The 25,316-nt window shown below is 42.8% G+C and overlaps 1 protein-coding gene across 2 annotated transcripts in view; it reads right to left on the bottom strand.

The window, feature by feature from the left end:
- Positions 1 to 25,316, bottom strand: part of WDR19 (WD repeat domain 19) — a 111,708-nt gene that overhangs the window by 7,983 nt on the left and 78,409 nt on the right. For both annotated transcript variants that reach the window (XM_054486770.2, XM_063664474.1), the window contains 10 exons: positions 24,702 to 24,848; positions 23,956 to 24,080; positions 22,022 to 22,134; positions 20,440 to 20,508; positions 11,791 to 11,868; positions 9,833 to 9,929; positions 7,809 to 7,933; positions 4,757 to 4,838; positions 2,865 to 3,015; positions 673 to 796 (listed from right to left, as the gene is read on the bottom strand). In XM_054486770.2, the coding sequence (XP_054342745.1) occupies positions 673 to 796; positions 2,865 to 3,015; positions 4,757 to 4,838; positions 7,809 to 7,933; positions 9,833 to 9,929; positions 11,791 to 11,868; positions 20,440 to 20,508; positions 22,022 to 22,134; positions 23,956 to 24,080; positions 24,702 to 24,848 (1,111 nt within the window). The remainder of the gene's footprint in view (positions 1 to 672; positions 797 to 2,864; positions 3,016 to 4,756; positions 4,839 to 7,808; positions 7,934 to 9,832; positions 9,930 to 11,790; positions 11,869 to 20,439; positions 20,509 to 22,021; positions 22,135 to 23,955; positions 24,081 to 24,701; positions 24,849 to 25,316) is intronic.

The raw sequence follows: 25,316 nt of genomic DNA, 5'->3' as shown, positions 1-25,316 counted from the left end.
AAGTGCTAGGACTACAGGCATGAGCCACTGCACCCTGCCTGTTATTCAATTATAATAATTGAATTCCAGTTATAAGTCAGACCTCTAAATTATAAAATCATTGCTATTTCACATGTGTGGGTAACTGAGAGAGATGGCATTAAAAGGATTAAAGCTAGGTTTTACTTATCAGATTCATGTTTAAAGGAATAATATTCAGTTTTGTGATATTACCTGAATTTAGTTTTCTTTAAAATAAAGCTTAAATTGGTCTAGTGAATTATAAATAACCTGATATGTTAAAGTTCTCTGATACTAGGTCTCAATATTATAATGATAAAAACTACTGCTTATTAAGTGCTGCAGCCTGCCAGGATGGCACCAAGGAATTGTGTAGCTCGTCAATCTGTGGTTGATTCAGTAGGCAGGTGTTACTACAGAGGATTGAGCCCGGGATGGTCTGATCCCTGAGTCTGTGCTATTTGGTCCTGCAGTGATAGTGCCTCCACTATTATTATTTGCTTTGAATATCACCTTTAACTGTATTGACTATGAAATAAAATGCTAGATGTTGCAGGAAATTTGAGGGATAAGATTATTTTAAAAGTGAAGAAAATATTGACATACATCAAGTATTCAAATGGGTTACAAATATATATGCAAAGAAAGGGAAATTACTATAAAGGAACTCACTGTTGCAATGCAATATGGGATACTGTTTTTACATCCAGGACAGAGGAGTTCACACTCTGGGAGAAGAAATTTGCAGAATGGACATGGAGTCGTGGCCTCTTCTATCTCGGATATATCGGGTCTCCTGTGAGGAAGAATCATGTCATTTAAAAATACTGTTTTATTCATGTACTGGGGATGGCAAAGAGAAAGCATATTTGGAAAACCAGGGACATATGACACACCTACTTCATAGTCAGACTCTGGGCTTAGAGAGATACTTACAAGCTCACACCAGCCCTTGATCCACTCCGGGGAGGAAGAAGAGTACCTAGGATTGGTTAGGTTCTAGGGTGTTACATGGGCCACCTTTGGGAACTGGAGTTCATAGCACATTCAACGGCAGAAAGCATGGGTAGGTCTTGCGGTCTTCTCTCTTCCTGTGCTACTGGAGTGGTGAGCTTGGTATTTTCCCTCTGTCTCTCCCTTTTGTGTAACAGAAGTGGTACAAGTTATACCAGCACTGTCCAGTAGAACTGTCTGTGACAATGGAAATGTTCGGATTCTGTGCTATCCGATATGGTAGCCATGAGCCACATTTGAACACTTGAAATACGGGTAGTGCGAAGCACTAAATTTAACTTTTATTCCATTTTAACTAAATTTAAATAGCCACGTGTGGCTAGCAGGTACCATATTGGACCACATAGCTATAAACCATTTGTACATGGGGAGAGAATGACTAGCATCTCCTCCCAGCCAGAGCCCCAGCTAGCGTGGTTCTATGCTGTTGGGGTAAATATGATCTTGCATTTTCTAGTTACCTTCTCCCCATCCCACTCTCCATGCTAGTAGGTATTCTGGGTCAGACTGATTTGGTCTGAAGCTACTTAGACTTAAAAAAAGGAGTATTCCATGTACTCCTATCCAGCTTAGAGCTCTCTGCCATGAGGGTAGCTCCCAAGCCCAGCTACCAGTGAAGTGTCATTTGCTTCCATTTGTCATTACCAATCCAGTCATCTCCCTGGGCTAAGGTCTGGGTCCAAGACTCAGGTACCTGGGTCTTGTCATAATGTAATGAACAGAAACCCCAAATGTCATCACTCCTGAAAAAGTGGTTGTTTAGAATTACTCCATGACTGCAATGACTTTTTTCTTTTCCAAATGCAAGGGCTACTTTTTCCTAGTTTTCTTTTAGAAAAACCTAGAAAAACCAGGCTACTGACTGCTTTCTGAATCGAGGACGTGCCTAAGGGCTTTTGGGGCTGCACAGGATTTGGAAATGAGCTCTCTGCTGGCAGTGGGCCCTGTGAATATGAAGTTCCTCACACTGAGAGGAACTTCCACTGAATGTCCACTATTTTCTTCATCCCTCTTTGGCAGACATAGTTCGCTGCTTCTCTCCATCTCCCTGCCAACAGAACTTTGTTTCCACTTAGCAGCCTTAAGTCCTGTGAGGCAGAGTACTGGCCACGGAGGTGAAAATTGAAGGTCCTGAGGATGGTACCTTCCTGAGCAAAAAGGCGAAGATCCCTTTGACCTCTCATTTCCCTACTTCTTCCTGCCTGGAACGAGGATACGATGTCTGGGGGTGTGGCAGATGTCTTGCCACCATGAGGAGGAAACTCTATGCTATGGATGTTAAAGCTGGAAGACAGGGATCTGGTTTGGTGGCATCAAGGCACAGTGACACCAGTCCTGGACTGTGATGCCTTGCATATGAGTCAAATAAATACTGACTTGATCAAGCTGCTGTTAGGTTTTCTGATGCTTAGAGCTGAATATAATCCTAATTGCTATGCCCCCCCCCCTCTTTTTTTTTTTTTTTTTTGAGATGGAGTCTCGCTCTATTGCCCAGGCTGGAGTGCAGTGGCACGATCTCGGCTCACTGCAACCTCCGACTCCCAGGTTCAAGCAATTCTCCTGCCGCAGCCTCCTGAGTAGCTGGGACTACAGGTGTGTGCCACCACGCCCAGCCAATTTTTGTATTTTTAGTAGAGATAGGGTTTCATCATATTGGCCAGGCTGGTCTTGAACTACTGACCTCAAGTGATTCGTCCACCTCAGCCTTCCAAAGTGTTGGGATTATAGGCGTGAGCCACTGCACCTGGCCCCCCACCGTTTTCTTACTGAGCCTGCACATTGGCAGCTACATTTTTGGAAATACCTTTGAGAAATATGATTAGATAGCCGAAATAGCTGTCTCTGCCTACCTGACCATTCCCTCGATCTTCTTTTTGTATTTGGCATCTATTTTGCTGCGGTATTCAGGCCTCATCAACATAGCTGCGAAGCCGAAAGCAGAGTTCCTCAGGCCTGCCCTGTGACACTCAATCACAGTTGACGTCAGGATGGGTACAATGTCTGCAAGAGAAAAGGGGAGAGCAGCAAGAGCACAGTGTCTCCTGTCCTCAGTGATACAGGCGGGACTCCACCCTGGTTCTGTAGGAAAACAGGGTCATAGTCTCTGAACTTTGCTTTTTCTGCAAAGAACCAGATACGATCTGTTTAATGAGGAAAGTACGTAGCTGTGGGGTCAGGCTAACTGCCCATCAAGTGCTTTTCCTTTGATGACATCATGTTCTGCCTTGTAACACTGGGACCTGCATCCCTTGAGGCAACACTTCCGTGAGTTTCCTTTTACGCCTCTTAGATATATTTTTTGCATCTGACAGGACTGCTGATAAAAGCATTGGGGGATTAATGACTTTATGCACTAACCTCTTGGCAGGCATCAAATTCTTTCTTCAGGACAGACACCCAGAATTACTGGCTCAAAAACACGACTTTTTCAAAAATACTCTTACCACAAATTGCCAAACTGCTTTCTGCAAAGGCCATGCCAATTTCCATCCCCACCAGCAGTCATGAGAGTGCCTGTCCTATCCCACACCTTGCCCGCATGGTAGACTTTCATGTAACAGCAACGACAAAAATACACTTAGAGAATGTGGGTTGGCCAATTATGACCCATGGACCAAATCTAGCCCTCTGACTTTTTGTACAGTCCATGAGCTAAGAATGATGTTTACATTTTTAAATGGTTGAAAAAACATCAAAATATTTTTGTGACATGTTAAAAGTGTATATGGTTAACATTTGTGTCCAAACATAAAGCTCTACTGAAACACAATCATGCCCATTCGTTTATGTATTATTCATGAGAAGATGGCAGAGTTGAGCAGTTGTGACAGAGACCATATGTCTCACGAAGTCTAAAATATTTAACATCTGGCCCTTTGCAGAAAAAGTTTGCTGATCCCTGTCATATAATGTGACAGTATTTAATCATTTAAGAATGTTATCATGACATGTCTTTTAGGATAGTGAGGCCTTTTCAGAGGCAACGTTCTACCGTGCTTGCGAACACAGAGTCAGGCTATTATTAGCTGACAATGTGATCTTGGGCAAATGTTATTTCTTTTCTTTTGTCCCAGTTTGTTCAGAAAAGTACTTGTGTGTGCAGGCCTGAGACTGTCATCCTTGGAAAGGCTTGAACAGCTAACCCTTGGCTCGCATCTGGAACATAGATTTGGAGACGGTTCCCACCGTTTCCAGAACTGATGAGTGGCTCACCGTGCCTAAAATCTCTGTATAAACAATGTGGTTTATGCCGAGCACCTGCTCTCTGGGAGCCTGGAAAACTGGGTACATGCCAGGCAGGGGGCACCTATGTGACCACACCCCAATAAAACTCCTGGCTGCTGAGTCTCCAGTGAGCTTCTTGGCACTCTACGTTTCACCATGTTGTACAAGTCAGTCTTGGAGGAGTTACTGAACTTGCGTCCTGTGTGTTCCACTGGGAAGGGACTCTCGGAGGTCCATGCCTGCACCTGCTCGCCTTTGGGTGAATCCTTCTGCTCATTTTGCCTCAGATCCTTTGCTGTGATAAATCTCGGCTTTGGTACTACTGTGTGTTGACTCTTGTAAATCCTCCCAGTGAAGAATCATCAAACCTGGGAGTGGTCTTGGGGCCCTGACATACCACTTCATGGAGCTGCTGTGATAATTAAATGAGTTAGTGTATGAGGGGAACCTGCAAAAGGGGCACTGTGCTAGCATGCAGCGTGGGGCATGGGTGAGAGCTGTGGTCAGTGGTACTTACGTGATGGAAACTTGCTGATGTTGTTGGCCACCCGAATAAGCATGCGAGCCCCTTTCATGTGATCTCCATTTTTAACATGAATCTGAAACAAATGACGTATTTTACTCTTCTCATAGTCGTCGATAAGCCCCAATTCATGCTTTGTTCCCCCAAATAAACAACTCCTTGATGATGGCCCAGGGTCACTGTGGGATCCTTGTAGACTTTCCTGGCTGATGCCACTAGAGATCCCTCCATTTTTTTCTCTTTAACAGCTGCTGCCTGGCCCCATGGCCTCACCTACTCTATGCTCTGCTTTTCACTTTGCCCTAGACCACTTGGTATGGGTTCAAATCCCCGGTCTATCTCTTACTGGCCATTCTTGGGGGACCAACTTCACCAAGTTGTGGTAAGACCCAAAAGCTGTGTGAGTCAGGAATCAGGTAGAAAGAGAGAGAATGATCTGCTAAAGGAAAGGGGCCCTGTCTGTGCTAAAAGGGCAATGACGGGCGGAAGGCCTGAGACTGGGCAGGGGCCAGCAGGGTCAGTGACACATCGAGGGGTGCGTTTAGGATGGGGTGAGCCTCAAAAGTCAGCAGGGGCCAGGCCATGAAGCCACTGCAGTCATCCAGGGGTGAGACGAGGGGGCCAAAAAGGTGGGGCAGTGGGGATGGAGAGAAGCAGACAGATGAGGGGTCAGGGCTGAGGATACTTGGTGAGAATGTGCAGGGTGAGTGTGGAATGATGCCAACCCTTAGGGCCAGAGAAAAAGAAAAAGGACTCAAGAAGCACCCCTGTGGCTTATGGTGCTAGAAAGCTCTGTTGCAAGAGGGCCTCTTACAGGAATTCCTATTTTTGCCCCGCATCTTCCACCAATGTGTTTCTGTCCCCCCTGCACTCCTAAAGGCTCCATTTTGTTAGATTCTGTGCTTCCAGGACATTGAATCACCACTCATGTCTGCAGCTGAGAAAGACTTCTCTCCTTCCAACCCCCTTCTTTATGGAAGAAGGATTCTTCTGCCTCTCTGAAGGGAAATGTACTCCTGGAGGTTGCAAGTTATAATTCCAGATGCATTTCCCTTAGAATCAGCATTATAGACCTGTGCAGTCTCTGTGGCAGGCATTAGTCATGTATGGCTACTTAAATTTAAAAGTTAAAATCATATACAATTAAAAATGTAGTTTATCAGCTGTACTAGCTGCATTTGAAGTGCTCCATAGCCAGGTTACTGGCTACCATATTGGGCAGTACAGTATAGAATAGTTCTATCACTGTAGAACGTTCTACTGGACAGTGCTGATACAGACAATAATTACGATGTAAATCATTCATAACATGACTGCTGTTGTGGACAGGTCAGAGAACCAATTTAGCATTAATATGGAAAGATGTACTGTGACATAAATGAACATTTAAAAAATATGTAAGTTGGAGTCTGCCTGTATCTTTACAGAGATATGTATATATATAAATGTAAACACGAATATACATGACATTTACGTAAGTTGTATTGTGTCTTTTTTTAGAGTTGAGGTCTCACTCTGTTGCCCAGGCTGGAGTGCCGTGGTGTGATTATAGCTCACTGCAGCCTCAAAACTCCTGGGCTTAAGTGATCCTCCTGCCTTGTCCTCCCAAAGTACTGGGATTACATGTGTGAGCCACCATGCCCAGCCTCCCAAAGTACTGGGATTACATGTGTGAGCCACCATGCCCAGCCTCATTTATGTAAATTATACATACAAATACTTGATGTTTGCAGGATCTATTTTTGTTTGTATTGATAATTACTGATTTAAAAAACAGAATATACACAACTAAACATAATCCCAATTTGGTAAAAAACATGCATTTATAGAAGCACAAAGAATATATACAACACTATTAACAATTGTTATATCTGGGTGATGGACTTAAAGGACGAATTTTTAAAAAATTCTTTTCTGGCCGGGCGCAGTGGCTCACGCCTGTAATCCCAGCACTTTGGGAGGCCGAGGCAGGTGGATTGCCTGAGGACAGGAGTTCGAGACCAGCCTGGCCAACATGGTGAAACCCCGTCTCTACTAAAAATACAAAAAAAGTAGCCGGGTGTGGTGGCGTGCACCTGTAATCCCAGCTACTCAGGAGGCTGAGGCAGGGGAATTGCTTGAAGCAGGGAGGTGGAGGTTGCAGTGAGCCAAGATTGGGTCACTGCACTCCAGCCTGGGTGACAGAGTGAGACTCCATCTCAAAAAAAAAAAAAAAAAATTATTTTCTATATTCTTTAAACTTTCTTCGTTAATATGTATTATTTTTATATTTGGATGAAAACTAAACAATATTTATAAAACAGTGGAATTTTATGAAATCCACTAACAGAATAAATAAACTAACAAGTTGTAGATAAACAAAGATGTTTTAAGTAAATCTGTTTTTCTGGCACAGGTTAATACATTTACATGTCTCAAAATCAAAACAATATAAGAAAGCTGAGCGTGGTGGCTTATGCCTGTAATCCCAGCACTTTGGGAGGCCAACGGGGGTGGATCACTTGAGGTCAGAAGTTTGAAATCAGCCTGGCCAACATGGTGAAACCCCATCTCTACTAAAAATACAAAAAAATTAACTGGGTGTGGTGGTGTGTGCCTGTAGTCCCAGCTACTCGGGAGGCTGAGGCAGGAGAATTGCTTGAACCTGGGAGGCAGAGGTTGCAGTGAGCCAAGATCGTGCCACTGCACTCCAGCCTAGGTAAAGAGCAAGACATCGTCTCAAAAAGAAAACAAAACAGAACAAAACAAAACAAAACAAAAAACAAAACAACGCATACACTATAAGAAGATGCACATGATGAAGCCTGGTCCCCCTTGTCTCCCCGTCTCCCTGTCCCCGCACTGGAGTTTGGTGCTGTGCGTCCTGCACCGTGCCTCATTCCACACAAGGCAGTGTATTGTAGACGTGTTCTGTATCTTGTTTTCTTACTTAACAATACAGAGATCTAGGCAATCACTCTAATCCAATGGAGAAGTGCCTGGAGAAAATCTCAATGGGGGACAAACAACTGGCAGGTTATGTCCCAAGTCCCTCCATGGGCCTCACCTTCACTAGTATATAGCTGTGCAGAATCATGAGGTTGGTGGCCATCTCGGAGGGAATTTTGATCTTCTGGGATTTCAGTTCTGCATACATACTGAAGAGAACATCGTGTGCATTCCGGTAGTTGCCTTGAAAAAAGGTGGTAAAATGACATTACTGCAAAGGGTGACATCTGAGGACATTCTATGGACCCCCATCTTACTAGTGGATTTTGTTAGTCTTGTTATTAGTAATCTCTTAATAATGTCTTATTCAAAGCAACTCAGCAGATTTCCTATTTATCTGTCTGTCTGTCTGTCTATCAGAGACAGGGTCTCACTCTGTCACCAAGGCTGGAGTGCAAGGGCACAATCTCTGTTCACTGCAACCTCTGCTTCTCGAGCTCAAGTGATCTTCCCATGCCTGGCTAATTTTTGTGTTTTTTTGTAGAGACAAGGTTTTCACCATGTTGCCCAGGCTGGTCTCAAACACCTAGGCTCAAGAAATCCACCCTCCTCGGCCTCCCAAAGTGCTGGGATTACAGGCATGAGCTATTGTGCCCGGCCAGATTTCCTATTTTAATTGACGTTATGAACATCTAGCCAGTTGCTCTGGTGAAAAATGGTGGTGTCCTCCTTGATGTCTTACTCTTCCTCAGGGCACCCCCCCGGCCCTGAAATCCACCAGGCCATGGAGTTCTGAGTCTAACTCTCAGTCTCCCAATTCCAGCCTCCCTTCCCATGCCCACTGTGAATGCTTCTCACCATTTCCTTCTGCTGTAGTGCTCATCAGGATTGCTCTGGGCCCACATCTGATGTCAGAGTATGCCTTCAAAACCCTCAAGCCTTGATCCACACTCAAACACCTCAAGGTCACACCCCTGCATAAAACCCTCCAATGGCGCCACTCACGCCTGGAAGTGCAAATTCCTGAGCAGAGGACTTGTGCCCTTCAGGATCGGCCTGTGCGCTCCTTTCTGGCCTGATTTTCCCTCCCTTCCTTCTCCAGGCGTGTAAATGCTGCAGCCTTGCCAGTACTTTTCTTCACTCCAGCACTTCCCCACCTCCCCATTTCCCCACATCCCAGCACTCTGGCTCCCAGCAACCCCCCACTCGCCCTCGTCTCCTGCTCCCCCATCCTTTCAAAACTCAGCTAAAGCTTTCATTGCCTTCTCTCGTCTCCATCCTCCACCTCTCCCTACCCCAACCTTCAGGATGCTGTGGGTAACCCAGCAGTCGCTCTTATTTTAATTGTGCCTTTTCAGCCTATTTCTCTTTCTAGTCTGGCACTTGTCACCCTGTCCAACAACTCTGAATTTACTTTCTGTCTCTCCCATCAAATCACGACCTTGAGGGCTGAACTGTGGCTCAGTTCTCTTTGTATCCTGAGCTCCTAGCACGCATCTGACAGGAAGAAGGTGTTGTTAGATCAACGTAAGCTGAATAAAGTAATGACTTATTTGACTGCATATTTTCCAAAATTGTGTCCACATTTATAAAGATTTAAGAAGATCAGCTCATAAAAATTAATGAAGATATCAGACTAATCCTCTTACTCACTCAATAAGTATTGCAGAGCACACGTGAGCAGAACCATCCTGAAGAGTCTATCAAGTCTCTGCATATTATAAAGAACTAGGTCTGTAACAGCACCGCATCATCATTACCCTCCATCACCTAATGTCTCATATTGTTAAGGCCAAACACAGGGAATGGAAAGAAAATGCCATGAGACTGTAGGAAGGGGGTTGTGGGCTGGAGGGGTGAGAGGAGACATCATTCATGAGACAGAAATTCTGAGGTTGTGGGGGAGGAGAGGAAATAGCACTTGACAAGAGATGGTCTTAGTCTCTTACATTTATACAGTCCCCTGGGATAGTACATGGTTTAACCCCTCTGAAACCTAGAAATGGTCATCTCTTTAGTCTTTTGGGTTCAAAGCAAGCATATGTTAGAAACGTAGGGGCTACTCTTTCCTACACAGAAAAGGGGCTGGGGCTTGATTCTGCTGCCTGTTTGGGGAGTAACACATACGTATCATGGACCTACCTGCAGACTGCTCTTCTCTGGCAATGATGATGGCAGTCTGGGCAGCTTCTCGGTATTGCTTCAGAGCCATGTACAAGCGGAACAGGTACTTGGCATCCTGACATATAAACCATTATAGAAACATTACTTTCTTCATTAGCTAAGGGGAGATTAGAATTTTGTATTTCAGTTAGAATCACATTCATCTGCCAGTAACTGAGAATTGATATTGCTTCAAAAAACTCAATGAATAAAGAATTAGTTTATTAAACATTTATTCAGAGCTCAATATGGCCAGGTGGTATTCTAAGTACTTGAGAAATACTAATGCATTTAAATCCTCATACCCACCCTAGGAAGAAGGCACTATTGTTATCCCGATTTCACAGATAAGAAGCTGAAACAACAGGAGGGGGCCAGTCAGGATTTGAACCACAGGATCTGAGTCTATTCCTGACCCTACTCCACAGAGTATTTCTCATGTACTTGGAAACAAAATATATTCTTCATGATATATGAACTTTGCAAACTTTCAATAATTTTTATATGCATATCAATTTTCTCTGACCTATAACATTTTCTTTGGCCTTTGGCCATTTTCCATTCCTACTCCAACTCTAGACAGCTGCGAGCATCTGATGCTGGTTTTCAGATTATTAGAGTAAGTGGACACCATGGGAGGTGGCTGGAGCAGCTGAAGGGCCTGTATCCTTTGGCGAGTTAACTGAGCTGCTCTGGGTCTCTGTGGCTTTATCTGTAAGATGCAGAAAATGGACTCAGGGACCACTACAGTCCTCTCCAGCTGCGACATTCTATTGCCCTCGCTTACAATCAGTGACTTGAGCTCTTCACCAGCAAATCTCATTGAACATAAAGCAAAGGGGAAGAAGGAGGTCTGGGGCATTCTCAAAGGTGTGTGGGTCTCTCCTGACCAGGACTGGGAGAAGATGGACGTTCTGCAGGAAGCCACAGAGAGTCACATATTTTGAAAATATGCTTGTAATGACTTCTTTATTACTTTTTCTTTTTGAGATGGAGTCTCACTCTGTCGCCCAGGCTGGAGTACAGTGACACAATCTCGGCTCACTGCAACCTCTGCCTCCTGGGTTCAAGCAATTCTCCTGCTTCAGCCTCCTGAGTAGCTAGGACTACAGGCGCGTGCCACCATGCTTGGCTAATTTTATATTTTTTGTAGAGACGGGGTTTCGCCATGTTGGCCAGGCTAGTCTCCAACTCCTGACCTCAAGTGATCCACCCGCCTTGGCCTCCCAAAGTGCTGGGATTACAGGCATGAGCCACCGCACCACGCCTGGCCAATTTATTTCTATTTTATGTTATAGAGAACTACCTTTATGCTTAATCTGATTTTTGTTAACTTCCATAATTTTTGAAATGTAAACAAAGCACACTCTGAGTTTTGGAGATGAGTGCTAGGTCATAGTTTCAGCGTCAGTGATCTTTTTTCATAGTTCCTAGAATAAACAAAATTATAACATTGAGAAAAATTGTCTGTGGTGAGGATTGTTATCTAGAGGGGCATGGCTATCTCACAGGTGGCAAAGCCAATTTTAAAGAGTGAATATACGTTATCCTCCAAAACGCAGGGTCTGCCTAGATCAAGCTTGTCCAACCCACGGCCTGCAGGCCACATGTGGCCCTGGACAGCTTTGAATGCAGTCCAACACAAATTTGTAAACTTTCTTAAAACATTATGAGTTTTTTTTGCGATTTTTTTTTTTTTTAGCTCATCAGCTGTTGTTAGTGTTAGTGTATTTTATGTGTGGCCCAAGACAATTCTTCTTCTTCCAATGTGAGCCAGGGAAGCAAAAAGATTGGACGCTCCTGGTCTAGATGATCTACGCTACTGGCAGAGATAAAATTTTTCATGTCTATGTTGTAAAAGCATGATGGGTAAAAACAGGCAGAATCAAACTGTAACCGAGACCTGAGGACGCACACGAAGCCCACGTGTTCAGTACCTTAGGCATGCCATCGTTCTCCCCCAGGAGGTGGTCTATCAGCTGATTGGTCAGCAGTTCATCTTTGGCCTGACCAACCTGTTTAATAAGAGAGAAAGACCCAGAAAATTCAGCATCTTAAACCGAGCAAGAGTGGAGAAAAAGACAATCTTCTGCTTAGGGAGATGGAATAAAAAACATTAATAGTATCTATAGTAAAGTGCCTGAAATATGACATAGAATCAGGGCCTTTCTTCATTTGTTGCTAGAGTCTCCATTAATAAAAATCCATCCTTAGAAGCTTTTTCTTAGCTGCTGTATCAAAATACCATATTTTCTTTCACATGCACAGAGAATGTACTTCTTGGATTTTTTTTTTTTTTTTTTTTTTTTTTTTGAGACAGAGTCTCGCTCTGTCACCAGGCTGGAGTGCAGTGGCATGATCTCGGCTCACTGCAATCTCCGCCTCCTGGGTTCAAGCAATTCTCCTGCCTCAGCCTCTCGAGTAGCTGGGACTATAGGCACGCGCCACCACACCTAGCTAATTTTTGTAGTTTTAGTAGAGACGGGGTTTCACCATGTTGGCCACGATGGTCTCGATCTCCTGACCTCGCGATCTGCTCGCCTCAGCCTCCCAAAGTGCTGAGATTACAGGCATGAGCCACTGTGCCTGACCCTTGGATATTTTAATAAAAACTTTCTTAAATGACTATGACACCTTGAGGACGGCATCTGAAGCACAAGCGCTGACACAATGGTATCATTCCAGGTGCCCTCCTCTGCAGCGGCTCCCTGAGGAAATGCACTTGCACATGACTACATGTCATTGAAAGTGTAAAGAAGTGAGGGTCCCAGCCAGAGGAGCCTGGACAAGGGCAAGCAGCTGAAACGTGGGTGGGGTTCTGGAGAGAAGGCTGGCTTAGAAATCTTTACTTAAAAGTCACCTCCAGGCCAGGCATGGTGGCTCATGCCTGTAATCCCAGCACTTTGGGAGGCTGAGGCGGGTGGATCACTTGAGGCCAGGAGTTCGAGGCCAGGAGTTCAAGACCAGCCTGGCCAACGTGACGAGATCCTGTCTCTCCTAAAAATACAAAAATTCGCTGGGTGTGGTAGTGCGTACCTGTAATCTCAGCTACTCAGGAGGCTGAGGCACGAGAATCGGCTTGAACCTGGGAGGCAAAGGTTGCAGTGAGCCGACATCCCGTCCCTGCACTCCAGCCTGGGCGACAGCGTGAGACTTTGTCTCAAAAGAAAAAAAAAAAAGTCATCTCCATAAAGGTGAGTGAAATCATTGAAGTACCGGGTGGTGGTGAGCGGGAAAAATAATGTACTACATTGCAGGATCTGCATATATGAGTTTAATAGGAACAGAATGTGTGAGGTCAGGAATTTAGGGGAGGCACTAGGGAATTACTGACAAAATTAGGAGGCTTCAGAATTCTGTGTCTATTAAAAAGGGGTGAGCCAAAAACACACCTGGAGCTCAGCTTAGGGGAAGGAACACTGAAGAGTCTTGTCACGGTAATGACATTACAATGAGAAAAGCCACCGGAAAATGGAGGAGATGATCACTGGGGACTCAGCCACACATGGCCTTGATTGCTACACCTCAGGAGAGGGATGAGGACAAGTCTGCAAGTTATCTGTCCGGCAGAGGAAGGATGCAATCAGTAGACTTGAGTAATAAAGAGATGACCCTGAACCTGCAGGTGCAGAGGCTCTCAGGCTGCAGGATTTCTGCACACTGCCCCGCCTGTGGTCCTCGTCAGGGGAAAAAGCTAGGCTTTCACCAATCTGTGTCACCTCTGCTCGTGCCACTTCGATAAAGCAGGGATGCTGGGACATAAATGATAGAGCTTGTTCTCTTGATGGCTTCTGTGGATGGCTTTGGGTGAATAAGCCAGGACAGAGAAATGGTTAAAGCAAAGGCTCTGGAGCCAGCCTGCTGGAGGTCAATTTAGTGACACTACTTGAGACCCATGTGATTGTGGGCAGATGACTCTTGGGGCCTCGATGTGGGCAATAATAGCACCTAACTCACAGAACTGTTGTGAGGATTAAATAAGTCAATACACGTACAGGGCTTGGACAGGTGCCAAGTAGACAGGACTGTCAAATACAGACAATAAAAATACAGGATTCCCAGTTAAATTTAAATTTCAGAGAAGCAATAAGTAATTTTCACTATTACGTATGCAAACTGTGGCCACCCCACTGCCAGGGTCAGCACTCAATAGGTGTCCCTATTTTTTTTTTTTAGATGGAGTTTCGCTCTTGTTGCCCAGGGTGGAGTGCAATGGCGTGATCTCTGCTCACCACAACCTCCACCTCCCGGGTGCAAGCGATTCTCCTGCCTCAGCCTCCCGAGTAGCTGGGATTACAGGCATATGCCACCACTCCCAGCTATTTTTATATTTTTAGTAGAGATGGGGTTTCTCCATATTCGTCAGGCTGGTCTTGAACTCCCGACCTCAGGTGATCCGCCCACCTCAGCCTCCCCAAGTGCTGGGATTACAGGCGTGAGCCACCATGCCCGGCTGTCCCTATTGTTTTTATCACCAGCAATAATGGCAGCTGCCCCCAGGGAGAGCGGAGCACACTCGAAGTGTCAGGACAGACAGGCAGACAGGAGAGCCAGCAGGGAATAGATGTGGCCAGGCAAAGGCAACTCACGGCAGGTGCGGATGGAATGCTGAGGGGCGCTGGCATGGAAGGGGCAGACGGGCCAGGGAAGGAGGCGGATAAGGGACCATCTGAGAAGGAAGTGGAGAACAGAAGATGCAGTGTTCTGAGGGGAAAAATGTCCAGAAAGACGTAGTATAATAGGGTAAAATGTGACCGTAACATGGAGTACGGTGAAGACTGAGATGAGACTTCTATATTTAGCAAGTGAGAGATCTGTGGGGACTTTTTCAAGCAAGTTCATGGAGTGGGGAAGGCAGAAGCTGAGTGCAAGGAGGTAAGGAGGACTCTCCCAACTCATCTGAGGGACACCAGTGAGCCCCACCTTCCCCATCATCTCCCAGTAAGGGGCCTCATACTTCCCTTCCCCCTCCATAAACCAAGGAGGCATTTCAGAGCCTTGAGGTGTTGAGGATGGGGGTGGGTGGGGGTGGGTGAAGCACAAGCATTTTGATGATGTACCCAATAACTCAGGGGTGTGGCTTCTGGCTGCGAATCAGCAGGTGAAAGAGCGCACAGATTGTGAGAAAATGCAAGCCACAAGTAAAAGTGATTTTTATTTTCCCCAGGGGAAGGTCCCCAAGAAAGAAAGAAAGAGATGGAGGATTCGGAAGGAAACTTGTATCACCTGTTTTCACTGAGCTAGGGACCAACATGTGCTCAATTCAACAAATATTAATTGAGTGACTGCCATGTGCTGAACACTCTGTAAAGAGATGGGTTCTGGACCTTGAGGAACTTGTAAATCTGAAGGGAGTTACTATAGCGATAAGTGATGTTCAAAGTGCTTAGACCATTCTAGGGAGGGTGAAATTTCATCCCGAGGACAGTTTAGGAAAGGCTTATTGGGTAGGGGTATGAGATGCAGAGGTGCAGGGGGAGGGGTGTTTTAGGTGTAAGGAGCAAGAGTGAAGGAACGAAGGAAGCGGAGCCCTGAACTATTCAAATAAAAGAGGGCAGTTTAAGGCTGGGCACTGTGCTCACACATGTAATCACAGCACTTTGGGAGGCCAAGGTGGGAGGATCACTTGAGCTTAGGAGTTCAAGACCAGCCAAGGCAACATAGCAAAAACCCATCTCCACAAAAAATAAAAAATTAGCCAGGTGGGGTGGCATGTCTGTAATCCCAGCTACTTGGGAGGCTAAGGTGGGAGAATTGCTTGAACCCAGGAGGTCGAGGCTGCAGTGAGCTGTGATTGTGCCACCTGGGCAACAGAGAGAGATCCTGTCTCAAAACGGGGGAAAAAAAGTGGCCAATTTAGTTGTAGCACAGGCTGCTGACCTAGAGGAGTGTAAGAGGTAAGTGGGAAGGAAAGGAAGCTTTGGTTTTAGTCCCAGATCAATTACTTTCTATTTGGGTGTCTGTAGGTTAGTCATATCATCTTCTGGTACCTCAGTTTCTCCATCAGTAAAGTGAAGGAGGTTAGACTGGTTCACTTCCAGGTATTTCTAAGATTTTATGATCCATGAAGGATAATTTGGGAATGAATTGTGGAGGCAATGGGGAGCCACTAGAGGTTTTGCAGCTTGAGAATAAAATGACTTGCAGCTGCACTTGAAAAAAAAATCCAGTAGTAAAATTCAGAATGGACTTGTCTGAATGAAGTAATCCCAGCAATAAGTACAAATATGTTGGTTTTACTGACTACATGTCCTTGGCCTTAATAAAATTTAACAAAATCCATTAGAAACACAACGAGAATGTACTGTGGGATTACAGAATACTAATGAAAGGAGAGAAATTTGACAGCTGCAAGGGACATCCATAATTTTGTCTAATATTCATTCCTTCAACTCTTCTGAGAGATGCTTCTACTTCATTTCAACCATGGAGTTCTAGTGGAAATTCCATGTCTTAATAGACCCCATCTCCATGGCTACTGAACTTTGTCTAGTGGTGGGAATTTGACCCAATTTGCCCAGGCATGATGTTCCATCCCTGTGGCCACCAGTTGATTAATCCTGCAATGGACACTTGAACTACCCAAATCAGTGCCCTTCTGGACTTATTAATTAAAGGCAAGTCTTCTTCTTCTTCCAATTTGGCCCAGGGAAGTCAAAAGATTGGACACCCCAATCTAAGTAATAATCATCATTGGTTGCTGAAATCATTAGGTGAAAAGTTGATGGGAAAGCTTATCATAGATTGATCAGGCTGACCACACCTACACCCAATAATCAATCTTACCACCATAAAAAGAGTGACCAGGCCGGGCGTGGTGGCTGACGCCTGTAATCCCAACACTTTGGGAGGCCAAGGTGGGTGGATCACCGGAGGTCAGGAGTTTGAGAACAGCCTGGCCAACATGCTAAAACATCCGTCTCTATTAAAAAATAGAAAAAAAAAAAAAAAATGGGCCGGGTGTGGTGGTGGGCTACTCAGGGGGCTGAGGCAGGAGAATCACTTGAACCCAGGAGGTGGAGTTTGCAGTGAGCCAAGATCATGCCACTGCACTCCAGCCAGGGCGACAACAAACAACAACAAAACAATAAAAAAGAGACCAAAAAAATATGGGCTATTATGAACTGAGTGTTTGTGTCCCCCTGCATCCCCCAAATTCATCTGTTAAAGCCCCAACCTTCATGTGATGATACTTGGAAATGGCGCCTCTGGGAGGTAATTAGGGTTAGATTGTAGCCTTAAGAGGAAGGGAGAGAAATCTCTCTCCTTGCATACATGTACAGGAAAGGCCATGTGCGGACACAGTGAGAAGGCTGCTGTCTGCAAGTCAGGAACAGAGCCTTCATCAGGAACCAAATTACCGGCACCTTGATCTTGGACTTCCCAAACTCCAGAAGTCAACCAGACTATGGTATTTTGTTATGGCAGCCCAAGTTGATTTAAGATATGGCCCTACTAGGCTGGGTGTGGTGGCTCATGCCTTTAATCCCAGCACTTTGGGAGGCCAAGGCGGGCAGATCATTTGAGGTAAGGAGTTCGAGACCAGCCTGACCAACATGGTGAAACCCTGTCTCTACTAAAAGTACAAAAAAATTAGCTGGGTATGGTAGCACACACCTGTAATCTCAGCTACTGTTGGAGGCCGAGGCAGGAGAATCACTTGAACCCAGGAGGCAGAGGTTGCGGTGAGCTGAGATCGCACCACTGAACTCCAGCCTGGGTGACAAAGTGAGACTCCGTCTCAAAAAAAAAAAAAAAAGAAAAAAAAAAGATGTGGCCCTACTGCTGTGATGAGAATAGGAAGTACATGGTACCATCTATGAAGTTGTTTTTACAGAAATATCATCTATATCTGATCAAGTATCTAGATTTAACTACTAGTTAGTGGGAAATACAGGGAAATTATACCACAAGGATGTAATTAGCTAAATCAAAATGTCAGAAATTCCTCAGGATAAATGACCTATTTTCTTAACAAATAAATAGCAAGTATGCGTGTGGGGGCGGTGTTTAGGAGATATAGAGTTGAAGAGAGAGAAAGAGAGAGAGAGAGAGAGAGAGAAGGAGAGAATAAGGGAGGGGAAGGGAGATGAAAAGAGACTTAAGGCCCATATAAACTAAATGTAATACATGAGCCTTGTCTTGATATTGAGGTGAACTAAAAACTGTATGAAAGCATTTATGCAAGAGTTAAAGAAATTCAAACCCTAACTAGATAGCTGACAATATCAAGGAATTGTTGTTAGAAAAACTGGAACCCTCACACAGTGCCTGTTGGAATGTAAGTGGTCAGCTGCTTCGGGAAACAGTTGGACACTTTCTCAAAATGTTAAACATAGAGTTTACATATGGCCTAGCAATTTCACTCCTGAGTAATACACTTAAGAGAAATGAAAACACGTGTCCACATGAAAACTTGCACACAAATGTAAATAGCAGTATTCCTCATAATAGCCAAAAAGAAGAAACAACAAATGCCCATCAACTGATGAATAAACAATGTGTGGTATATTCATATGATGGAATATTATTCAGCCATAAGAAGGCATGAATTCTTGACACATGCTACAACATGGAACAGCCTTGAAAACATGATGCTAAATGAGAGAAGCAGGCACAAAAGGCCACGTATTATATGGTTCCATTTATATAAAATGTCTAGGATAGGCAAATCCACAGAAACAGAAAGATTATAATATATAATACATATAGTAATCAAGACAATGGAGTATTGGTACAAGGACAGATGACTAAAGCAATGGGAAAGACTAGAGGATCCCAAACCAGATTCATACTACATGGTAATTTCATTTATGACAAATGCTCTGTGGCAGTTCTGTGGTGGAAAGGATAGTATTTTGATAAATGGTGCTGGGTCAACAGGATATCCACATTGAGAAGAAATATCCTTGACTCCTACCTTACACCATATACCTAATTAACTTGGGATGGGCATAAGCCTAAATGAGACAGATAGAACAAACTACTAAAAGAAAACATAAGGGAAATATTTTCATGATCATGGGATAGGTAGAGATTTCTTTTCTTTTTTTTTTTTTTGAGATGGAGTTTCATTCTTGTTGCCCAGGCTGGAGTGCAATGGCACAGTCTCGGCCCAGTACAACCTCTGCCTCCCGGGTTCAAGTGATTCTCCTGCCTCAGCCTCTGAAGTACCTGGGATTACAGGTGCCTGCCACTATGCCCAGCTAATTTTTGTATTTTTAGTAGAGATGGGGTTTCACCGTGTTGGCCAGGCTGGTCTTGAACTCCTGACCTCAAGTGATCCACTGCACCCAGCTTAAAATTTCTTAATTGGACTAAAAAGCACTAACTATAAAAGATTCATGAGTCAGACTTTATTAAAAGTTAAGAATTTATGTTCGTCAAGAGAATAAAAAGGCAAGCTATGCCTTTGAAGATTTTTGCAACATATATCTGACAAAAAGACCTGTATTTAGAATGCTATGACCTAATAATTCTACGCCTGGATATATACCCAATAAAACTGAGGGTTTTTGTTCACCAAAAGACATGAACAGCTTTAGGGCAGCTTTATTCATAATATGCCCAAACTGGAGACAACTCAAAAGTCCATTAACAGAGTAAGGGGTAAATAAATTGTAGTACAGTCTTATAGTGGAATACTACATAGCAATGAAGAAGAATGACCTATTGCTGGGCTGGGCGCAGTGGCTCACACCTGTAATCCCAGCACTTTGGGAGGCTGAGGTGGGCAGATCATGAGGTGAGGAGTTCGAGACCAGCCTGGCCAACATGGTGAAACCCCGTCTCTACTAAAAATACAAAAATTAGCTGGGCAAGGTGGTGGGCACCGGTAATCCCAGCTACTTGGGAGGCTGAGACAGAAGAATTGTTTGAAATTGGAAGGCGGAGGTTGCAGTGAGCTGAGATTGCACCACTGCACTCCGGCCTGGGCAAAAGAGCGAAACTCTGTCTCAAAAAAAAAAAAAAAAAAAAAAAAGAATGACCTATTGCTATGTGCAATAACACAAACGGACACATATGCATACATAATGCTGACTGAAACTGGACGTAAGAGGACACATGAGTGATTCTGTTTCTATGAAGTTTATACACAGGCAAACGAATCTATAAGAATGTAAGTCAGAATTGTGGTTACCTTTGGTGGGGGATATTGACTGGGGGGTGACATGTGGAGACTTTCGGGAGCTGGAAATGTTCTGTATCTTGATCTGGGTGGGGGTTACACAGGTATGCATAGAGGAAAAAACTAATCGAGTTGTACACTTAGGATTTGTGAACTTTACTGTATGCAAGTTACACCTAAAAGAAAATCCAAAGGTTCTTATCTTTTAGACACTGATATTGTATCCACAAGTGAAATGATATGGTGACTGCGATTTACTTAAAAAAAAACCCGGGAAAGAGGGTGAGGGTATGAATAAAATGAAGCTGTCTATGTATCGACAGCTGTTGAAGTTACACGATGGGTATGTAGGGCTTTGTAATACTGTTTGGTCTACTTCTGCATATATTTAAAATTTTTTTCAAGAAGTTTTTTTAAAAATTGGCATTCTTGAAAGTTTCATTGAAAGCGTACTTACAGTTTCAATTGCCATTTCTATTGCCACATTATCTTCCGAGCTTGGGCATTTCAGGAAGTGTTTAAGTGCCTGAAAAGAGAATTATAGCAATTAAACATTTTCAGAATGTTTTCACATTAGGGAAAACAAAGCTTTTACACAAAGTAATTACAGTCTGTGAAAGTATCTTCCTCTCAACCAGGGACTTGCATGGTGTTGGATCTTAAATATGTCCTTAAAAGCTGGATATAGTTTAAAAAATGGAAGGACCCAGTTAACCCTCTGAAGAATCTAGTCCTGATGAAATGAAAAGGCAAAATGTGCCCTTGTCAGTAGGAAGATTTAATTATTTTCATTCATTTATTCTTTCAACAAACAGTTACTGACAACCTGCTACTATGTGTGTGGGACTTCGCTAGATCCCGTGGAGAATACCACGAATGGTATGGCATGGCCCCTCTTTCCTGTGTTATGTACAATCTTACTAAGAAGATCTGTGTGATATGATGATAATACGAGACCGATTATTTTAAGTTATAATTGTCTAATTCCTGAACACCGTAACACCACACTTAGGAAGAAATTTACAACTATAAAAAGACAAATGGACTGGATTGTCAGTGTTTCTTTTTAATAGGTACTCTGAGGAAGAAAAGATGGTTTTGCATGGAGATGATCCTGAAGGTGTCGCTTGAAGGACAAATAGGTTTGTGGTAGGTGGTGTAGAGAGCAGAGAGGAACCCAGATGGAGAACAGGATGAATGAAGGCCTGGCTGTTAGCGGAGTGTGGGACTCTTCCATGGAAACGGCTGGGTGCCAGATTAGGGAGTTCTGGCTGGTTGGTCAAACTATGGAAATTCTCTTAAGTGCCAGCTAAGGAGTTTGGACTTTATCTAAGAGGCCAGCAACAACAAATTGGTGGTGGCCTGGTAGGCTGAATTCACACACAGACATGTTTTTTTGGCCAGTGAGGTATTCTATAAATATTGGGGCACATATTTCAAAACTGGCAGCCCCAAGCTTCCGTTTCTCTTGAAAAAATCACATGATCTGGCACTACAGGGCCTGGATTCCTAAATGACAACAACTTTATGGAGGTGAGAAACAGCTGGCTTCTTAAGACATGTGCCATTCAGTAGTCCCTACCCTGTCACATGAACAATGCGCAGCTTTACCCCATAGCTTCACTTATGATGTCCCTTCTTTGGACACTGTAACCCCTGCCTTAGGCCAAGGGGCTCTGTAACAGTGAAAGCAACTATTATTTGGGGAACAAAGTGAAGGATGACAAACTCTAAAGGCAGACAAACTAAAAACAGGAAAAATAAGAAACTACTGCAATAATCAGAAGCAAGGTCATCTGGGCCTGGACTGAGCTGATGGTAGTTAGAATGAAAGTGACAGATGTGAGAGGTATTATGAAGGAAGGTTGTGACTGGGTGCGGGAGGGAGAGGAAGATTTCAGAATTAGCTCTGAGATTTCAAATCTGAGTGGGAGTTACTGGCATTTACATATACTTCCTACAATTATTCCTGGCATTTACATATATTTCCTACAATTATTCCTGCAGAGTCAGTGTATATTTTCTTGGCAAATACTAACTCGTGAATATTGGCCACACAGCAAGAAGAATTTTCCAGCCTGAAGATATCTCTTTTCTCCTTCAAAGTATAAGGCAATGCTTTGATAGTCTTCATTAGTAGTGTCTTCAGAACCTATAACAGAAGTTTACTGAGTAAAATATCTGAGCAAAATTTGTTTACCTTTTATTGCTAACCTGAAAATAAAATCTAAAAACAAGTGATCTAAAAATAGGTGATTAAAAACTCTTAACAGCAAACATCAATGTAATTATTAATGTCTGTTTCCATCACAAAACATACTTACCACAATTACTCCAAATATTAACTGTGTTCCACCTTTTTTTTTTTTAACTCTAAATGTGAACCAGGAGAGGAAATTATAAGGTTTTTGTTAGTAATACAAATAGAATCCATCCCTTTCAGCAATGCCTGGTTTAAACAATAGTCTGTATATTTGTCAGACAAGTAGGGAAGATGACATTCAAGTAGCCAGTAGATGCTGGTTAAAGATATGACTGTTTTTCCTTTGGCTTGGGGCTTAAATATATTAAGCATAGAGGAGGAAGGACTCCAAAAGCTGCTGGAATTCCAATTCATTGTTTACATTTACCCATGGGAGTTAGGGCCCAATAGAATACTAAAGTATAACAACCACCCTGCACCTCCAGCTGGAGGAAGAGGGGGTTTATAAGAGAAAGGCATAAAGCAAAGTGGGGAAAAATATGTGTGTGTTTTGAAGGAGGGAGGAGGTACACACACCCCCCCCTCAATATACACATCTTATATAAGACAAACCATATTCTTATGAACTTAGAAAAACTGCTTTAGTGAAATGGTGGTGGTAATGTTAGGACAGAAATGTCATCTGTCAAGTTAAACACTGGCAATTCTAAAGTTGCCTATCTGTACTCCTTTTTTTTAACTCTATTTTCTCTAATTATCTTAATGACTTCGCAAGAAGTCATTTGGGAAGCCAAAGCATCCCAAGAAGCTTTTACCTAATTTGTTTCCTTGAAGACTGAAATAAATATTTTCTTGTGAATCCTAACATCAATTCTTATGGTCATTTTGTGAATTTTAAAAAACAGAATAACACAAAAAGAACAAATATCTTATGATTCCACTTATACGAGGCACCGTGAATAGTCAAATTCATAGATACAGAAAGTAAAATTGTGGTTACCAGGGTCTGGGGGAAGGGGCAATGGGGAATTATTATTTAACGGGTACAGAGACAGTCTGGGATGATGAAAAAGTTCTAGAGACGGACAGTGGTGATGGCCGCATAACAATGTGAATGAATGTACCAAATTGCACACTTTTAAATGGAAATTTTATATTATATATATTTTAGCACAATAAAAAAACAAAACAAAACACAAATAACGTTATGTATGGTCCATGAAATGAAAATCTGAAAATTATTTCAGTAGTTTCTAAAAATAATTGCAAACATGAGAAGAAAACCTCTAAGCAGGCATTCTCAGAATATCAAATTATCCTTTGGACTGTCCAAATCTTTGAAAAACACATCTTGTGTATATCACTGTTCATCAAAGTAAGCATTTTTCTTAGTTTGTAACTCAATTTTTTAATGAAAATATTTACATTTTCAAAAATCATCCTGCATTTCCTATCACCTTCATTTTGAAATCTTTCATTTACTACTGGCTGATAAATAGCAGGATTTGGGAAATCTAGCCTCTCTTGGAATTCACACAGAAAAACCCTTAATTTTTGAAAATAGTCCTTTTTAATAATACCATCTCACCTTGAAGTAGCAGGGATCTTCAAATCCAACACATAACATAGATACATGTGTGTCTATGTATAAATGGTAAACATTTACACCAGGTGCATTCTTGTATGTATACCAATCTGATAATTAGATCATAACAGACAAAGTGTTTTTATGATAAACATCTTGAGAACCAGGGAAAAAATGATATTTACCAATAATATCTGCATAGATTTCCATTTTGTTGTGTTGCTGAGCCAGTGTGAAAGCTTCATTGTTACATTTGGACATGACAAGAAACTGGATGGCAGATCCATAGTCACCAAGCTGTAGAAAAAACCTAAAGCAAAGTACTTTAATTAGCTAGACTCTTATATAAATTTGTGATTTACAAAATTTTTTAACCAGGAGAAACCATTTAAAAATCAAAATTTATTAGATAAATTGCAGTTCTTTTTTTTTTTTTTTTTTTTTTTTGAGACGGAGTCCCACTCTGTCCCCCAGGCTGGAGTGCAGTGGCACAATCTCGGCTCACTGCAGCTTCTGCCTCCTGGGTTCAAGCGATTTTCCTGCCTCAGACTCCCAAGTAGCTGGAACTACAGGCATGCACCACCACATTCAGCTAATTTTTGTATTTTCAGTAGAGATGGGGTTTCACCATGTTGGCCAGGCTGGTCTCGAACTCCTGACCTCAGGTGATCCACCCACCTCGGCCTCCCAAAGTGCTGGGATTACAGGTGTGAGCCACCACGCCCAGGATACAGTTCTATATTATATGCTTACACTTGAAAGACATACTCTTGTCTGCTGACCACAACAGCCTTTGAATTTAAACACTTAGACCTGATTAAAAAAAAAGACTAAATATTCCTTTTGAATTAATATATTTGATGATAGAAGGCAGAGGCTTACTTTTATGGTTAGTTTTTGAAAGTCCAAAAATATTAATGTATTATGTTACCTGGCTACCATTTTGGCTCCATCTGGAGACTGGGTCTCTCTAACAATATTGACAGCTTTTTCAGGATTATTGAGGTGATCCAGATAGATGCGGATTACACTTTGCCATTGTTTTGCATTCTCATAAGCCACAACAGCTTCTTTGTATCTGTAAAAAAATAGCTCAGATAAACTTTTTTTAACACTGTCAATTTGGGGAGAAAATGTTGATAAATGTTCAGGACACTTTTAAATTTTATTGATGGTGACTGCTTATTTTTCCTGAACTTCTTTTTCCTTTATCAGAAAAATACCAGGAACCATCCCACTAAAATGTTCTGTTTAGGAATTTGATAAATGAACAGTAAAATATCAATATTAAATTGTATTTTCCCATCTGAATCAAAGCTATATATTTTTAAACATTTTACTGTTTTTTTTCCTTTTAAGTAGGAAGATTATAATAGTAATACAGAAAATGTAGATTTTTTTCACATTTATAGATACAGCTTAATGTTGATATATAAAACCTTTATATATCCTCAGTCACAAAGCTCAAACCTTTGTGTTGACCTATAGATAGAGCTCAGGACCCCTCTTCAGTTCCTGACCAGCTCTCAGCTCCCTCCATTTCAAC

Source organism: Pongo pygmaeus, chromosome 3 (genome assembly GCF_028885625.2).
Source record: "Pongo pygmaeus isolate AG05252 chromosome 3, NHGRI_mPonPyg2-v2.0_pri, whole genome shotgun sequence".
NCBI classification, from domain to species: Eukaryota; Metazoa; Chordata; class Mammalia; order Primates; family Hominidae; genus Pongo; species Pongo pygmaeus.
Note: the sequence above shows the minus strand (reverse complement) of the source record. Positions and strands in the feature narration are given on the sequence as shown.